Consider the following 18132-nt stretch of genomic DNA (forward strand, 5'->3'; position numbering starts at 1 on the left):
ATGAACACACCAAAGAGATTAAAGCCAGAACATCGATTCCCGGCGAATGAAAATCAATAACGGGATATTGTCAGTGGATCGTTGGCCCTCTCAATATAATTAACAGTAATGGATTTATTGGCACCAGCTTAATGATTTCGCAGGCGATGTGCCCCCCAGAATTTCCCGTGCTGTCATGGGTCCTTCCCGTTCCCTCCTGGCCCAGTCCGCGTCCCAGGAAACAGGATGGGGCTACAGAGGGTTAAAAAATAATTTCTTTTTTTTTTTTTCCCACATCTCTTCATCTGGATTGGCATCTGACAGGATGTTGCTCACCCATTCCCTCATTTCCTCCCTCAAGGAGATGATTAATACAGCTGGGCAATGCTCATCAATATCTTTGGACAGATCAACTGGAGTTTTCATTAAACCCATATTAATGTCCTAGATACACAGCTGTGGACAGGTTATTCTAAAAAAAAAGAAAAGAAAAGAAAAGAAAAGAAAAAAAAGAGGAGAAAAAGAAGGAAGGAAAGAAAAGAGAGGATAGGAAAGGAAAAACGACTCCACTTTGGTTAACTATTCGCCGGGAATTAACGGAAACCTGGCCCCTTCCGTCATTAGGGCTTCTCCCACCAACATGTTTTGATGTATATTTCATGAGGATAAACAAACATTCATTTCACTTTGGGAAGGTGTTTGCTGTAATGTATTGTCAGCGTAGCCAGCAATGAGAGGACATTAATTTCAATTCTGGTGTTTAAACACTTTGGCGAGTCCCAATTACTCATTCCCCAGCTCGATATCTGGAGCCCCGGAGGAAGGTCGCTGGCTCCCCACGCGGGGCCCCGGCACCCACGGGGGAGCGGCTCCACCTCCCCAGGGGGCCCAGCTCTAGAGCAGGAGGGTGGTGAGAGGGACTGTCACCCCACCCACCCTCAGTGCCACCCCGACAAGAGGGGCTGCTGAGGGGAAGACCCAGCCCGGCACCACAGTGACCGTCGGGAAAAGCTGGGTGCGTGCCCCAGTCTGAAAAGGAAGTCGGATCCTATTGTTTTTTTTTTTTTTTTTCGTGGCCTAAATCTCCAGATGCTGATCATTCATAGAGAAGGGCAAGGCCTTGGTACCTAAAAGGTAAATATCAGGAGAAGAGTGGGAGAATGGAGATAGGGTCATGGGTCATTGATGAAGGCCTTGAAAATGGGTGCGGGAGCGTCGTGGTCCTGGTGCATCTGGAGGGGTTCCCGGAAGCGGCATCCAGCCACCACCATCTACCCCCCACCAGTGCAGAAATGTCTGCAGCAGCGCTTCTTCCATCCTGCAGAGGATCAGGGATGGAAACCTCCTACACCCATGGGAACATGAGTACTCGAGCTTTGCAAAGCCTCTATAGAGGACTCCACAAATTTCCTTTTATTATTATTTGTTATTATTATTATTATTCGTTACTCATTTCTACCTCCATTTCTGAAAGCACCTGCAAGTTTAGCAAAGAGTGCCAAGCCTCTCTTCAAGCTGCTAGTGACTCGTGTGCCTGCTCAGACACACCAGAGAATCTCACACTCCCGGGAGCCGGCTGGCAAAGACCACCAAACTGAAAAATCCTTTTTAATAACCTGAAGAACTACCCCCGGGTCTGTCTAAAACAGTTACTTGCACCTAATGATGAACTACCTAAAGGCAGGTCTGCTTGTGTTACCAAGACACAGCCGTGGGGCGCCTGGGCGGCTCAGAACCTTAACCCTCCGACTCTTGACCTCGGCTCAGGTCATGATCTCGGGGTTGTGAGATCGGGTCCCTTGTCGGGCTCCCTGCTGGGTGTGGAGCCTGCTTGGGATTCCCTCTCTCTCTGCCTCTCCACCCTCCACGAAAAACAAAGGTGTGTGTTAAAAAATATATATATATGATGCAGGTGTAAGGTTGAAGAAATGAAGATGGGAGAAATGCCATGAGCTGCGTGTGCCCTGGCAGGAGTGAGAGGAGCAGGGAGAGGCAGGCGTCCCCCACAGTCTGCGCCGGAGACAGCACCGGAGTCCCAGCGGGGAAGAGCCCGGGGCCGGTGGCCCCCCGGGGAGGTCACAGCACGTGCCCACAGCAGGACCCTGCCAGCGAGAGTCCGTGAGATGCGAAAAACACGAAACCAGTAAAGAAAAACCCACCTGGTTCTTATCAAAGTTACTTCTTCCATAAGTGAGTGTTAAATGCACAGTTTCTCCATCTAGAAGTTTGTTATTTTTTTTTTTAGATTTTATTTATTTATTTATTCATGAGAGACACAGGCAGAGGGAGAAGCAGGCTCCCTGCAGGGAGCCCGACGTGGGACTCGATCCCGGGTCTCCAGGATCAGGCCATAGGCCGAAGACGGCGCTAAATCACTGAGCCACTCAGTCTGCCCTAGAAGTTTTTTTTTTAAAAAAAGAACACACAGGGGCACCTGGGTGGCCCCGTCGGGTTAGCGTCTGCCCTCGGTGTGGGTCGTGATCTCGAGGTCCTGGGATTGAGCCCCACATCGGGCTCCCTGCTCAGCGGGGAGTCTGCTTCCCCCTCTGCGCCTCCCTCCCTCCCCGCTCATTCTCCCTCTCTCCTTCTCTCTCTGTCTCTCAAATAAATAAATAAAATGAAAGAAAGAAAGAAAGAAAGAAAGAAAGAAAGAAAGAAAGAAAGAAAAGGAAGGAAGGAAGGAAGGAAGGAAGGAAGGAAGGAAGGAAGGAAAAGAAAGGAAGAAAAAGAAAGAAGAAAGAAAGAAAGAAAGAAAGAAAGAAAGAAAGAAAGAAAGAAAGAAAGAAAAAAAAAGAAAGAAAGAAAGAAAAGAAGGAAAAGAAAGAAAGAAAGAAAGAAAGAAAGAAAGAAAGAAAGAAAGAAAGAAAGAAAGAAAGAAAGAAACACAGCACGAAGTACCAGAAGCCAACGCCGGCTATGGTGACCAGATGACTGTCCAGCTCATATTGCCAGGAGGACGTACAAAACCTGGCCCAAGTGTTTGGCCTGGTCCGCATGTGCGCTGGGAACCCCTGCCATTGCCGAGGCGAGGCTGATCCAGTTAGAGCCCAGTACGTGGGGACCACCAGTCTAGACCTCGAGATGCTTCCGCACAGGCTTATAAACGGCTCCACCTTAACGGACCTTGCCATCTCCCAGGGCCACCCTCTCTCTGCTCCGTCTCCTCCCCGCATGGCCTGAGAACCAGTAGCCACTGGGTTAACATCCAGCCCAGGGAAGGCAGCCGTCAGGACCCTGCTCCGCGCTACGTCGGTGTCCACACCACGCGGCCCGCTGTTGACTAGTGTCAATACCACTGCTGCACCCAGAGTCAGGAGTCAAGGCATCACTCCTGTGCTCAACAAGCTCACCCAGGACTGGGGGTGTACTTGGCCTGTGCCCAGGGGACCAGGGAACTTAAGTGGCATCCTGGTCTCCCTCACTGCCTCCCCTCTGTGAGCCCAAGCATCACCGTTCCTCCTGCCTTCTGCCCTCCTAAGGCACTCGTCCTTCCACTCCCCCTGGGGCAGCCACACAGTCGATGGGCCAGCTGTTCCTCTCTGCTTCCCACCTGCCCGATTCCCATCAGACGGGCCAGGGAAGCCTCCCAAGGAACCAGGCCAGACAGGTTTGGCGAAACAGAGATGCCTGGTAAGATCCGGAACCCTGGCACAGAGGAGAGGCTGGGAAATTGGCAGAGTTCTATCACAGATCCAAGAGCCTAGTGAAGAATGCACCCTTGCAGGACCCAGGTGACCTACCACTGGCATCTTTAAAAAATGTGCAATGGGCAGGGTGGGGTGTGGGGAGGCACCTGGGTGGCCCAGTCGGTGAGGCGTCTGCCTTTGGCTCAGGTCATGATCCCAGGGTCAGGCTCCCTGCTCAGTGGGGAGTCTGCTTCTCCCTCCCCGCCTGCTCTTGGGGGCTCTTGCTCGCTCCCCCTCTCTCCCTCCCTGTCCCCCGTCAAACAAATAAAATCTTTAAAAAAAAAGTATAACAGAGGACTCATGATAATAATAAGGAGCATCACTTAGTGATCACCTACCTACCGGGATGAGGGCTCTGCACATGCCCTCCAATCTAATCCTCATACGTCCCCTTTACAGGCGAGTAAAGAGAGGTCTGGGGAGGTTCAGCAGCATGCCGACCCAATCAACAGGAAGGGGCTAACCAGGATTCAAACTCAAGCCTGATTGGCTCCCGAGTCCAGGCCCTTCCCTCTGGGTGGTGCTGCCGTCTGTGACACAGAGGATGGGCACCTAGTGGTCTCCACTTGTAAGGCTTCAAGAAGCCATGGTCTGAGGTGTTCTCCAGCATGAGGGAGGGCACCCGGTATAGACAGGCCGCACACAGGCTTTGGACTCTTACAGTTCTGAGCTCACATCCAGGCTTCAACTTCTTATCACCTGTGCAAGTTTGGAAATGGTACTCGGGTCCCAAATCCCCCATCTGAAAAATGGAGATGATGCCCACCTCCTAGAACTGTTGTAATGATCGGGAAAATGTTTATGGAGTTCTAGCACTGTCCCTGGTACAGAATCAATGAGAAGTACTTCTCCTCGGGTCTCCAGAAGCTCCCCCACCCCCCCTTCACAGGGAAACCGAAAACACTTCTGCATTATTTCATGCCTCGAAGAGGCAAGAGGGAGGAGAGAGCAGAGCATGGGGTCTGGGGTGGGATGAGAGCCTGCTGGCTTTAGCTGTCCCCTGGGGGAAAGCTGGCTTTGCTTCCTTCTACCCCAGGAAGCATGAAGGTGCCCCTAATATATAGGTGAGATAAGACCTTCCAATCTGGAACACCGTGATGAGCTGCTGCGGTGCGATCTGCATGGGCTAAGAGTACAGTTTTTCAGGAAAAGAGAATTAAAAATAACAGCAACATGGGGATCCCTGGGTGGCTCAGCGGTTTAGCGCCCGCCTTTGGCCCAGGGCACGATCCTGGAGTCTCAGGACCCAGTCCCACATCAGGCTCCCAGCATGGAGCCTGCTTCTCCCTCTGTCTGTGTCTCTGCCTCTCTCTCTCTCTCTCTATGTCTATCATGAATAAATAAATAAAATCTTTAAAAAATAAAGAAAAATAAATAAATAAAAATAAAACTCTTAAAAAATAAAAAAATAACAGCAACAGTAATAATGTAGAGAGATCTAGGAAAAGCCATTCCCGTCCCCCAGGAATAGCCCTGAGAGGGGAGGCCTTCAGAAGGGGGGCTGCTGAAGAGTCTGGGTCACACTGGAAGGCTCCTGCCACTGCCTCTGGGTCATGAGACATCCCTTAACAGACAGAGCGAGAACTCTGGATTCAGAAAAGGAGGCTCCAGTCTTGATCCTTGAGGAAGGAAGTCACTCAAATCTCTCCATGACTCAGTTTCCCGACCAGTACCAGGCTCTAACTCCTGGCATCAAGGTAATGATTAAGTACCACAATATACCTGTAAGTGAGTTTTCTTTTATTTCTTACTAAGAAATCGTACTTACTATTTCAACACACTAAGTGGTTTTGGGACGCCTGGGTGGCTCAGTGCTTGAGCGTCTGCCTTTGGCTCAGATCGTGATCCCAGGGTCCTGGGATCCAGTCCCACATGGGGATCCCTGTGAGGAGCCTGCTTCTCCCTTCTACCTCTCTCTGTGTGTCTCTCATGAATAAATAAATAAAATATTTTTTAAAAAAAGACTAAGTGGTTCTTAACCATAAAACGCTCCATGAAGATCATTCACATTCTGTAGGATAGGTAAGACTACATGTGTACAAGAACAAAAAGTTCCATTATTGTGCCTCAAATCTCCTTTGCCAATACAAGGTGACATCAGAAGGACACTCTACCTCAGGGAGCTCGTAGGAAAAGCACCCCCCTCCCCACATTAAGCGACTTCTGGATGCATAAGATGATAACTCTCTTTCCATGTTTATTATCCTTAGGGTAACATCTATATACATTTTAATGCCCAGAGAAATGGGTCTGTGAATCTAGGATGCGTAAAAAAACATTTAAACACAGCCTTCTCAACCCAAGGGCTGGGGTCAGAGAAGTATCCTGGTCTGCCTTGACCACACGGGATCCTTCTTTCTAGTGTCTTGTCCATTCGGGCTTCTAACAATTTTAAGGCATTTTTTTTTTTTAAAGCTGCTTCTCACAACTCAGGGAAAGCCCTAATGCATCTATTTCCTTTGTTCTCCCTCAATTTTTCAGGATGCATAAAGCCTAAGAGAGATCAAAGAATAAAGACAGCTCTTTTATTTCTGCAAGACTTTCACAAAGTATCAAGAAACAGGATGATAATGCTACCTGCCAGAGATGGGTAGGTTATGTATAGATTCATCTACAAAAAGCAAACAGTATGCTGGAGCTGGAGGGGTTCACAGGGATATTCGTAAGGCCGTTCTACATGCAAGCCTAGCTGTTAGATATCCTGCGCATACACAACGGAAAAGAAATCTTAAGAATAACCATAAATCTTAAAGCGATCCCCCATCAATACCAAAAAGAAGAAAAGGGCACACAGTACCACACAAGCACATAACAAAAGCAGAACTTAATTTTATCATCGAAGTTTGTGGACCAGGTTCTGCAGCCCTTAGCTAGCTTACTCAGTGATGGATCCAAACGTGTGTGCGCCACTTGCCCATGCACTCGTGGGTTCCCGTGCACATGTGTGTGCCCACAGGTGGCGCAGTGGTTCCTGATACATTAAGCCAGGTGGCAGGGCAGAAAGACTTGGATTCGACGACCCGGGTTTGGATGCAGAGTCTTCTCCCACCTGTGTAACCCCAAGCACTTAGCCTCTCCAGCTCGGTTCTCCCGTTTGTAACACACAGAAGATAATGACATGAACCCTGCTTGTCTCATTTGTTGTGTGAGTCAAGATAACAGGGGTGAGGCAGTGTAGCCAGCCAGAGGGAGCACGGGCTTTGGACTCACAGGACTAGGCTTAAAAGTCTTATTTTGGGGGCACCTGGCTGGCTCGGCTGGTAGAGCTTGCAACTCTTGACCTTGGGGTTGTGAGTTTGAGCCCCAAGTTGGGTGTAGAGATAACTTAAAAATAAAGTCTTTAAGGGGAAAGGAGGAGTCTTATTTTGGACACTTTCTACAGGACCCTGAGTAAATTCCTTGAAATGCTGGGCTTCCTCTTCTGTAGAACAGGGCTCTCTCTTCCGCCTCAGGGCACCCTGATGGGGATCAAGTGACAGGACACCTGATGTGATATCTAGAAGCTGCACTCCACTCCACAGAGGCCCATAGGAGTCATGCGAATGGCAGTTAGTACCATCCACATACTCACCTCTATCCGGCAACCTTGAGTTTTAACCCAGAATTTGATGAGGGTCATAGAAACAGCATCCCCTTAGAGGCTTTCCCGCTGTGTGCTCTTCCCCGGGACAAGCTAAGTGAACAGCTCTCCACATGGGAAGGCTCACAGCCCAGCTTCTGAGCTGAACTGGGGCACGGGAACACGGCACAATGAAGAAGCCCGGCACCACTGAGCTGCTCTGCCTCACAGCGATCCCACCACCAGCAAGGAAGGAAGGTGTGCGGGGAGTAGGAAAGGAAAGCGAAGACTTTCTGTCCTCCCATTGGAGTGGTTTCCTGGTGAGGGACTGCTCTCCATGGTGGCCCCCAACATGGCAGCAAGCCCAGCCTCTACACCCTGGAGCACGCAGGCCTGATGCTTGGGCCACCTGTTCCCCTGCAGCCTGAGGAAGGAGGGAGCTCCCGAAGACTCACGGAAAATGCACAGAAAGTGTAGGAGACGTGATTACCCTTCATGCGTGATTAGTTTTGATTTTTCTTTTTTTAAGTTAGAAGTATCCAACTTTGATAATTGATAGAAAACAGCAGCTATCAAGTGACTAAAAGTCATCATTCCTAAAAAAAGAAAAAAAAAAAAGCAGTTTCTTGAGGTCGGGCTTTTTTTTTTTTTTTTCCTGCTTCGTTTACTAATATCTTCCAAGCACTGAGAATAGCTCCTGGCATCCAGTAGATGCTCGATAAATATTTATTCAATGGATGGATGAGTGGATGGACAGACACATGGGCAGACAGATGGGAGGATGGATGAACAGGTCTTTCCTGTGGGTCCAGGAAGAGCTGTACCAAACCTGCTCTACTTCCAAATAGCTGCAAAGAAAGTGAGCGACCGCAAAATGGAATTTATGAGCCATTTTCTCACCAATTCAAAATAACAAGAAGGGCCAGTCTGAATTAGGGATGGCTGTCTAAGAGAGTATGTTCAAAGTAGGATGATTTCTTCCTACCTCTTTTCATTGGGCTTATAACATCCTTGGTAGATCACATTTGTTTTAATGAATCTATAAGAGAGGCACCTGGATGGCTGAGGGGTTGAGTATCTACCAGGAGTTCCGGGATTGAGTCCCACATCAGGCTCCCTGCAGGGAGCCTGCTTCTCCCTCTGCCTATGTCTCTGCCTCTCTCTCTGTGTCTCTCCTGAATAAATTTTAAGAAATCTTTAAAAAATAAAATAAGATAAATCTATAAGAAAGACATGTTGTCATTGTGTGTAAGTGACTTATCAACACATTTTTATTGAGCATTTATATTATAAACTAGGAAAATATGTGAAGGTTCTCTTTTGTTTGCCTGGACACTTAAAACATTCCCCCCAAAGTCTTCCCTATAGTACTAATTTATTTATTTATTTATTTTTATTTTATTTTTTAGTACTAATTTATTTAACAAGTTTCTTTATTTCTGAGTCAATATTTATACCAGCAAAGACAAAGGTACATCTGAGTTCCTCAAGAAAAAAGATCAAAACTTTGAGAATAGCAGAATTTAAACAAATGTGTCTCCTGGCAACTTAGTTTTCGTTGACTTTAGGGTCTTTTCCTATCCTGGGCTACCCCTCATGATTCATTTCATTACTTCTTCTCCTTTGTCCTTAAAGCTCTGAGTCACTTGTCCTGCAACCAAGCCTTGGCTTCATGCAATCATTGAGTTTTTGTCCACCTGTTCCCAGACTGCTGAGGAAAATCACACAACCACACAACCAGGTTTTCACTCGCATTCTATGTACTGGTCTGGAACAAAACTGAGCAAGCTGCTGAAGCAGGAAGTCAAAGCTGCATTTCTCCCCTCACAGGCATTGAGGCCTGACAATCAACTCTAATGCTCTGTCTCTAAAGGGTAGCTATAATTAACTCCATAATTAATATTTGATTTTATTATTATTTTCTAAAGGTTTATTTATTTAAAAGTGATCTCTAAACCCAACGTGGGGCTTGAATTCATAACCCCAAGATCAAGAGTCACATGCTCTACCGACTGATCCAGCCCAGTGCTCCTACAATTAATATTTTACAACATCGAAGTCAAAAGATTTAGGGAACCCAGGTGGCCCAACCGGTTGTGCCTCTGACTCTTGGTTTTGGCTCAGGTTGTGATCTCGGGGTCATGGGATCGAGCCCAAGTGGGGCTCTGTGCTCAGTGTGCAATCTGCTTGGGATTCTCTCCCTCTCCCTCTGCCCATCCCCGTGCTCCCATGTTCACTCGCTCTGTCTCTAAATAAAATAAAAAATAAAATAAAACAAAGTCAAAAGATTTATTTGAAATGCCTAACTAACTTTTCAACATCTTTCTCATTTATTTACATTCCAGTTTTCATTTCCTATAGTTAAAAATACACACATGTATGTATGTGTATGTATGTGTCTGTGGGTATGTGCGTACACACACATATACCCACACATTTTCTATTCCCTAAGCACAAAGGAAAAGAACACAACCAGATTTCCTTTTCCTAATTCTCAGGTTGTAAGAAAAAAGTTTAAATTGTTTAAAGTGCCCATGCTCGTCCATAGGTGCTCCATAAATGTCTGTGGAAGTATGAAAGAAGTATAAAGAAGGTACAAATAACACACAGAAACTCAAGGAATTGAGCATGTTCAGTTTAGGGAAGAAAAGATGAAGGGCTAAAAACAGTGGTCTTCAAATATTTGAGTGGCCATCGTGCAGAAGAGCAAAGGGGGATTTGTTTTACAAGATGTCCAAAGACCTCAGATAAATAAGCACAATGTTTCACTGAGGGAGATTCAGTCTATCAGGAGAAAAAAAACAGCCTGCTTGATGTGTATGGCATCCTAACAACTTTTCGATAATAATTATCTCAAAGGCTCCTTAATTTAAGATAGAAAAATTCCATGTTCTTGCTACCAATTTCAAGGAGAATTTAGACAAAATCTAGATGACATTAGCCAGCTTGGTCACAGCTCATGGTACGGGTAAGTCCACTCACTGGGTAGGAGTTTAAAACTGGATTCCTTTTGAATCTGTAATTCTAAAATTGTTAATGTCCTCTCTTCCAGATAATACCAAACAAGCTTAAAAGCTTTGCTTTAAAAAAAAAAAAAAGCAAATGAATATAATAAATGCTTGTTTTATAAGCTTCTAAAATACAATTTTTTTAGTAGTTAATTTCTAGTTCCTTATGGAATATCCATTGGACCCATCTGCCTGGGAACAGGCTTTCCTTCTGCATTGGTTAAACCATCCAGGTTCACCCCACCAACAACAAACACACAGGTAGGGGCCAGATTTCCACATGCAATGAAGTAACGCACCTGCTCTACTCTGAGATCTCATTCCCACCAGGAAGGAAGAAACCACTAATTAATTTCACATCATCACTGGTATTTCCAATGACAGCCTCCTTGCCCAACTAAGATCAGATCGGTATTTTTTTTTAAAAGGAGGAGCTTAGAGTCAGAGTACATAATTTGTGAAATCCATCCCATTATTTCCTTGCTCTGAGCCTCAGATCTGCCATCTTTAATATGGGGTGAAATCCGTGTTTGTCCCAAGAACCTACTTCACAGACTTGGTTACGCAGATCAAATGAGAACACAAATATCACTGGAAACCCTCTAGTGCTATTATTCACAGGTGGGGGATTGTTTTTTGGGTAAATTTGAAAAAATAACTACAAAAGCAGGAGTAAATTTTGTCTTTTAATTAGACAATAATGACATGAATACAGTCTGCTTGACTTTTTCTTAAAAAGCAACATAAGGTCTCAGAGTCAACGACCGTGAATTTTCTTCTTGTGGTTGACAATCTGATGAGCTCATACTGTGACCTTAAAAATAAAAAAGGCCCAAAAGGTCTGCCAACTCATGGTGAAAACCCAGATGACTCCACACACCGTGTCCCCATCACATGTTTTTGAAGGAGCCCTTCAACTCTGTCCTACCTGTATACATGTCTCCTACCGAGGTCCCTGAGTCCTGACCGTGGCCACCCGCCTCTCCAGTGGCCACAGCAGCAGACTGGCTCCCTCCCTACCTCATGAGTCATTTTCTCCCTTTCAAAGTGCCCACAGAGTTTGACAAGGGCTCCTGAGTCCTCCTTCTCCTCGCCATCATCTCCTGCCTGGCTATCATTCATCAACTGAATAAAAAGCCCAGCCCAGGAAACAAAGCATTTGATGTGGTTAATTAAGAGCGTGGAAGCCATGTAACCTTTAGGGGGAGGATGAGCAGTGGGAGGAAAACCTATGGAAGCTTTTTATAGTTACTGGCAAGCCAGTTTCTCAAAATACTGGTCTGGACGCAAGAAGATACACGTAGATTTGATCTAATTTATTTCTCCCCTTGACTACATGAAGACAGTCGCCTTACCACTGACACGATTTTTTTGCCATCTTAGATAAATAAATCTAAATTAAAATGACCTTAGCACTCCTTCTATCTCCAGACAGGTGCCCCCCCCCCACACACCCGAGCCTGGAAGACGGTAAGTCCTCATTGACAGAGGCCGTCAGCAACAACAACAACAAAAATCCAGTTGTCTGTAAAAGTGCCTTGCAGACTGGACCAAAGGATGGGTTTGCGGATGCAGTACCCTTAACCTTGGCCTCCTCGGTACTGTGCAGGTTGTAGGTAAGATTGTAAAAAAGGAAATAATCTCCAGCTGATAAAGTATCTCCCACTGGTTGAGCTCAGAGACAACTAAAAGAAGAGCATCACCCCTAGGGGTCATCCAGCCAGACCACCAGGGATTAAGGGAATACGGTCCTGGACTGGAATTAACCAGAACCCACCCTATAGAGAAGACACAGGATATTATCCTCTTCCTTCGAGCCCCTTTGCCATCCTCCCAACAAGTGCCAGGCAACCAGGTTGCTTTACTACCTCTTTTCACCTGAAAAATCCATGAGTGTTGACAAGAATCACCTCTTCTCCCCCATCAACCCTCATCTCCCACTTTTTGATAACAGTCTATCAAAGGAATCTTCATTAAGAAATAATTATTTTAGGAACACCTGGGTAGCTCACTCGGTTAAGCGTTGCCTTCAGCTTAGGTCATGATCTCAGGGTCCTGGCATCGAGCCCCACATCGGGTTCCTCACTCATCAGGAAGCCTACTTCTCCTTCTCCCTCTGCCTGCTGCTCCCCCTGCTCGTGCTCTCTAAGTAAATAAGTAAAATATTTTTTAAAAAACAATTATTTTAGTCAGATAGTCATTAGTGTATATACTCGCTAACGAAAACCAAGAGATTACAAAACACAGCTTAACGTACGGCAGGGATGAAGTCTGCTTCCCCCTGGATGGGCTGTGGCAGTGGGGTGGCTGTTCCTGGGATTTTTCACTTGAGGCCCTGGCCTCATGTTGTCAACCAGAAGTGTGAATGAAGAAGGCCAACAGCTTTGCTCATCAAAAATGCAGTTTCCTGCAAACGGAGGCAAGAGCACAAAACTATTTTCTTTCATTGCCAAATGGATTGTGTTTGGTGATACGAAGGCATCGTAAATTGTAGAGACACAGACTCAAAAAAGATCAAGTCTTTGATACCGGCTGGGCAGCAGAGAGAGCACTGGGTGGATGTAAATGGGCTGGCTGCTGCCAGGACACGGGGAAAAGGTGCAGATCCTGGGAGCAGAGCTCCTAATCTGACATTCCCGTCTGCCTCGTGGATTGCTCTGTATGTCTCACCAGATGATCTCTTCGCCTTCTAGAAACAGACACACTCAGGTGCGGTCAACAACTTCACTGGTAAGTCCCCTCACACTCACACTTCCTCTCTAAGAAAGCCACAGAGGTTCCCCACCTCCAACCACATGTAGCCTGCAAGCCTGCCCTCAATGAAGGCCTCCTGGAATGGAAAGAGCACAGCTTTACAGAGACGTAGGTGTACCCATCATCATACATATTTTCCATAAAATGGGCCAGCACTAGGGGCACCTGGGTGGCTCCGTGGATGAGCATCTGCCTTTGGCTCAGGTCATGATCCCAGGGTCCTGGGATTGAGTCCCACATCAGGCTCCCTGCATGGAGCCTGCTTCTCCCTCTGCCTGTGTCTCTGCCTCTCTCTCTGTGTCTCTCACGAATAAATAAATAAAATCTTTATAAGAACAATAGGCCAGTACTACTGAATGGATAGTGCTCTTAGTGAATCAAATGACGAAATACCCATGTGAACTACCTACCTTAAATTCTCCTGGTCTCCTTTCCATAATCTGACCCTACTCATCCTGTCTGTCTTAGTCTATTCAAGCTGTTATAATGAAAATATCACGGACCGGTGGCTATCAGTCTTTAAACAAAAGAACTGTACTTTTTACAGTGCTAGAGGCTGAGAAGTCCCAGATCCATCATAGATGGATGGCCATCTTTTTGCTCTGTCCTCACGAGCCAGAAGGGGCGAGGGAACTCTCTAGGGTCCCTTTAATAAGGGCACTAGTTCTATTCACAGGGGTTCCACCCTCATGACCTAATCTCTTCCCAAAGGCCCCACCTCCAAAAACCATCACATTGGCTCTTAGGTTTCAACATACAACCTGTCGGGGGTGCACAGATACTCAGTCTATAGCATCCTCTTAATCCACTGCTAAGCTAACCCAAATCCCGCACAACAGGCAGGCCCACATCCTCGCTGTCACTCCTTTCCCATGCGGAAGTAATTCTTAATTCCAATAACCTCCTTAGCGCTGGCAACTGCCTCCCCGCTACCACCCCCATGCCTTCCCCATTACCTCATCCCACCCCAACTCCTCTCCACGAAGCCAATTCTAATTACCACGAACTCTAAGCCACTGCTTTTGTCTCTGAAATATCACTGTACTTTTAATCCATGACATCTAATTACAACTTCCCCGAACATTACCGTCTGCAGTTTATGTATTGTAGTTTTCTCTCCCGAACACTGGAAGCTCCCCTAAGGCAGATATCAGTTTTTACATATTTTTTTTGTAGACCTCACAGTACCTTAAAAACTGTCAGTAAATGGAACAAATAAATGCATTTGGCAAACTGTAAAGCAGTATATGCATGGAAGATATTCTTATTTGCCATAAACCATGAAGGCTTGGCTACTATTCACATTGAGGCCTTGGCAGTATCTTCCAGTTGGTCAAGGGGTAGACACTAGGCCAAGAATCCTAACCGGAGTATCCAAATGGGTGTGACAGTGATCAGAGGAGCCTGATAGGGCACTCTTCTGCAAAAGCAAAACACACCCAAGCCATCAGGGCTATTGGGTAGAAGGGACTCTGGGGCAGCAAGTCCGTTTAAAGGCGGACCTCAACCCCTGGCTTAAGGTCAAGGTTTAAGCTTTGAGAAAAGGAACTCTCAGCAGCTAGGAAGCAAGTCAGGCATGGCTTTCTGAAAACAACAATGCTAACACATATTAAGTAGGGCAGTTTAAAAAACTCAACATCACGTAGCCAGCGAATGGAGAGGCCAGGCTTTGAAGAACTCAGGCAGCCCCACTCCAGAAGCTCCTCTTAAATCCCTTCACTATAACACATTTCAAGACTTGGTGTCTGAGCTCCCAAAAGTCCTTGAAATAAACTCTGTAGCCATAGAAGCCATGCTCTAGGGCTTGAGATGCTGGATCCTCTGAGGCTCAGGAGCTACCTGGTTTCAGCTGAGGGCTCTAGTTTCCCCCTTCATATACCTCTTTGTCTTGCCTTCCTGGTTTGATTTTTTTGGCCCGCCTGGCTTTGATTTTAATTTCATATTTTTGTTCGTCCTTGGTTCCATCCTCTCTTGGTCTACAGCCAGCTCTACTACTTCCACGATGAAAAATCCAGCACCTCAAGGCATCTGCTTGTTCAGGAAGGAATCGGAAAGCAGAAGAGGAATCACAAGTGGAAACCCAGGCACTTGGCTGGGCAAATACAACACGGTTATATAAACACTTCATTAGCCCATAGAGGCCTCAGTTTATCTCAGGCAGTACAAAGAATGCAAAACCCCTTTTTTTCCTTCATGCTCCCCTCTGTACAGCGGGTGACCCTGATCCAGCCCTTCCTCTATCAAGGTGGGCTCAAGAACTTAGGTGAAGGTCTCTGTAAACCGCACCAGTTCCCGCCAAATGGAAACAGCACAGCCCTACCAGCAAGCCATGACTGGGGAGCAGGGGTCCCACTGAAGGAAGACGGGTCACCAGACTCCCAGCTGCAGAAATGGAAGGAGATGGCACATAGACCACAGCAAATATGGCATGTACCACCACATCCAAAACCTAGTGTTCTGGACTGAATGTTTCTGTCTCACCAAAACGCCCCTGTTGGAGCCCTAACCCCCAACATGACGGTATTAGGAGGCAGGCTTTGGGGAGGTCATGAGGTTTAGATGAGATCATGAAGGTGAAGCCCCTCACAATGGGATCAGTGCCCTCATACAAAAAGGAAGGCCCAGAAGAGCTTCTCACCACCATGTCAGGGTATAAGAAGGTGGCCATCTGCAAGCCAGGAAAAGGGCTCTCACCAAGAACACAATCTACCTGTATCTGATCGTGAGCTTTCCGGCCTCCAGAACTGCAAGAATTAAATGCCCGTTGTTTATGCCACCCTAGGTTACGATATTGTGTTACGGCAGCCTGAGCTGCCTAATGCACCCAGTCTGATGATATATGGAAACTTCATGGCCAATCCCACACCAGGATCTGCTTAAAAGTTTTTCATCCTAGCAGGTCCAGTGGAATATAATGCAGGAAGACCACAGATAGTCCTTAGTGGCAGACGGGGGGCCTGGAGTTCATTCATAGTGATGAGTAATACCGAGTTAAAAGGATCTTGCAACTACAAGGGCAGAACATGAAAGGAAAAGCTAGGAAAGGGCATGAACCCCTCATCATGATGGGCAGCCTGATGCATGGCATACAACAGAATAGCTTCTGATGCCCTCATCGAAGGGGAAACCCGCCGGCCAGATGTAGCTGGCTCGGCCTCAGCTGCGCTGGGCATGAGGGGGGTGGCCGATCAAGCAGAGACTGCTGTCTTCTCCACCAGGGGGGAGCTTGGGAGGCACTGCCTGGTGGCTGTTACTATTAATACTTCTTACGCGAATGGTAAAAGGAAGACATTTCCTATTCTCTTCAGTGTTAAGGGTTGCATGCCAGCAGTAGAAAAAAAAAAAAAAAAGACCCAGAAGAGAACCTTTATCCCATTTCTATGAATGAAATGGTTTTACAGTTTTGTTTCACCAAAACTCCCAGGGGAGAGATCTGCAGACATCACCTATCAGCCCAGGACGACGAATTTGACCTTGGACTGTTGTCCTGGCTCTGACCTTCACCAGCTGTGTGACATTATACAAGCCACTCTGGGCCTCTAGCCCTCAGTATCCTCATCTTAAAACAGAGTTAACTGTATTTCCCTTGCCAATCTCTTCGGGGTGTTTTGAAGATCAAGTAGGAACACGGATGTGAAAACATTTAGTAAACCATAAAGTACCATGTAAAGAAAGGGGTTACTTTCACAGGTACCAAAAAATCCTAACGTTATCCCATCAAGCGTAAAGACCCTCTCAGTAGGGTGAGCCTGTGACTTCCTTCTCTGACCAACCACCTGGGGTGACCCTCTGCTCTGCTCACCTGGGATCAGTGCTCTCCAGGCTCAACTGACTCAGACTTGTGTTTCTTCATTTCCCCCAGTGTGTTAGAGTTAGTAGTTTTGCTCCCCTGAAGCCACGGCACACTGGGTGGCTTCTAAATTCTGGCAGCATCTGTAAAAATTTCTGCCTATTTAGTTGGCATCAAGTTCTTAATGGTACTTAGTGGTTCAGAATTAATTTCTCCACCACAGAATTATCCAGGACATTCCACGCCTATTTATAGCTTTCTCAGGACTCCTTGACTGCTGGCTTTTACTCCGGGTCCCTAGGCTATCTCTTTTAACAGGAAAAAAGGGTTTTGGTGGCAATTACCAAGGTCTAGCATTCCAACTTAGCAAAAAAACGATGACCTTGGCAGAGCAGAGCAAAGTCAAGAACTCGGGTGAGAAAAAGAGCTATTTGCATACCTCAGCCACAGAATCAAGTAGAATGGTACCGAAAACACAAAGACGCTACGGCTCCTGGATCTAGACTTCAACTTCTCATTCCCCCTTGTTCACATGGAAGTCATGACCCCACGAAACCTAGGCTTGATTACAAACGAAAGGGGATCTGCTTCTAGAAATAAGGGTTTCGGAAATGCAAAACCAATGCGATCTGGTGTAGAGTTGGGAAGCCCCAACCTTAATGAACTTGAGAAGCCGGGGTGGAAGCTGACCAGCGATGGACAGGTTAAAGGTAAATAAAACCTGCCACGTGTTGAAAGGTCAACTGGATGGAGAAACCGACTCATCGTTGGAACTTGCATGTGGCCACGTCTTATTTTCAGCTCGGGTCCCTGCGTCACTGTGCCCCGGGTTCCCAGTGTGTATAAAACACTACAGATATTCAAGCCCCTCTCTGCACGTTGCTCCTGATCTCCCTGAGGGGCGCATCTTTGCATTTTGTGGACTCCTCCTGAGACCTTGCAGACTGTCTGGCCGAAGCTTCGCCCCCTGGTGGCTGGTGTGGCCTGTGATGAGCTCGGTGTGGAATCCCACCACCTTCCCTCAAGAATTCCAACCAGCTGGAAGCTAAGCGCTGAAAGAAATGCTGTCCCCACAGAGTCTACAGTGCCAAGACACAAGCAGGTGCATAGGAGGAGCTCAGCGTCCTAAGGCAACTTAAAAATGTCAGCAACTTTTCCAGAAACAACAACAACAACAACGCCAGAGAGGCTGGGCTGACAAGAGGACAGAGACGTGGTGGGTGGCCCTTGGAGCTTGGATTCACTGCAGAACAAGGGGTACTCAGATGTGGGTGTGCATGTGCAGCCCCGCTCGCAGCCCCCGTGACCTTCTAGGACAGCCCTGATTACGTATTTACAGCCTTCCATTACTGTAGC

The 18132-nt window shown here is 46.8% G+C and overlaps 1 protein-coding gene across 6 annotated transcripts in view; it reads right to left on the bottom strand.

Moving 5' to 3' along the window:
- The window catches only part of PBX1 (PBX homeobox 1), a 326056-nt gene that overhangs the window by 200969 nt on the left and 106955 nt on the right, over nt 1-18132 (bottom strand). The window contains exon 1 of one of the 6 annotated variants that reach the window (XM_072759603.1): nt 12490-12634. The exons of the other annotated variants lie outside the window; for them this stretch is intronic. Coding sequence (XP_072615704.1) covers nt 12490-12577 — 88 coding nt within the window. The 5' untranslated portion in view covers nt 12578-12634. Of the gene's footprint in view, nt 1-12489; nt 12635-18132 lie in introns of those variants that run through there. 6 annotated transcript variants of the gene reach the window in all.

Source organism: Vulpes vulpes, chromosome 5 (genome assembly GCF_048418805.1).
Source record: "Vulpes vulpes isolate BD-2025 chromosome 5, VulVul3, whole genome shotgun sequence".
Classification (NCBI taxonomy): Eukaryota; Metazoa; Chordata; class Mammalia; order Carnivora; family Canidae; genus Vulpes; species Vulpes vulpes.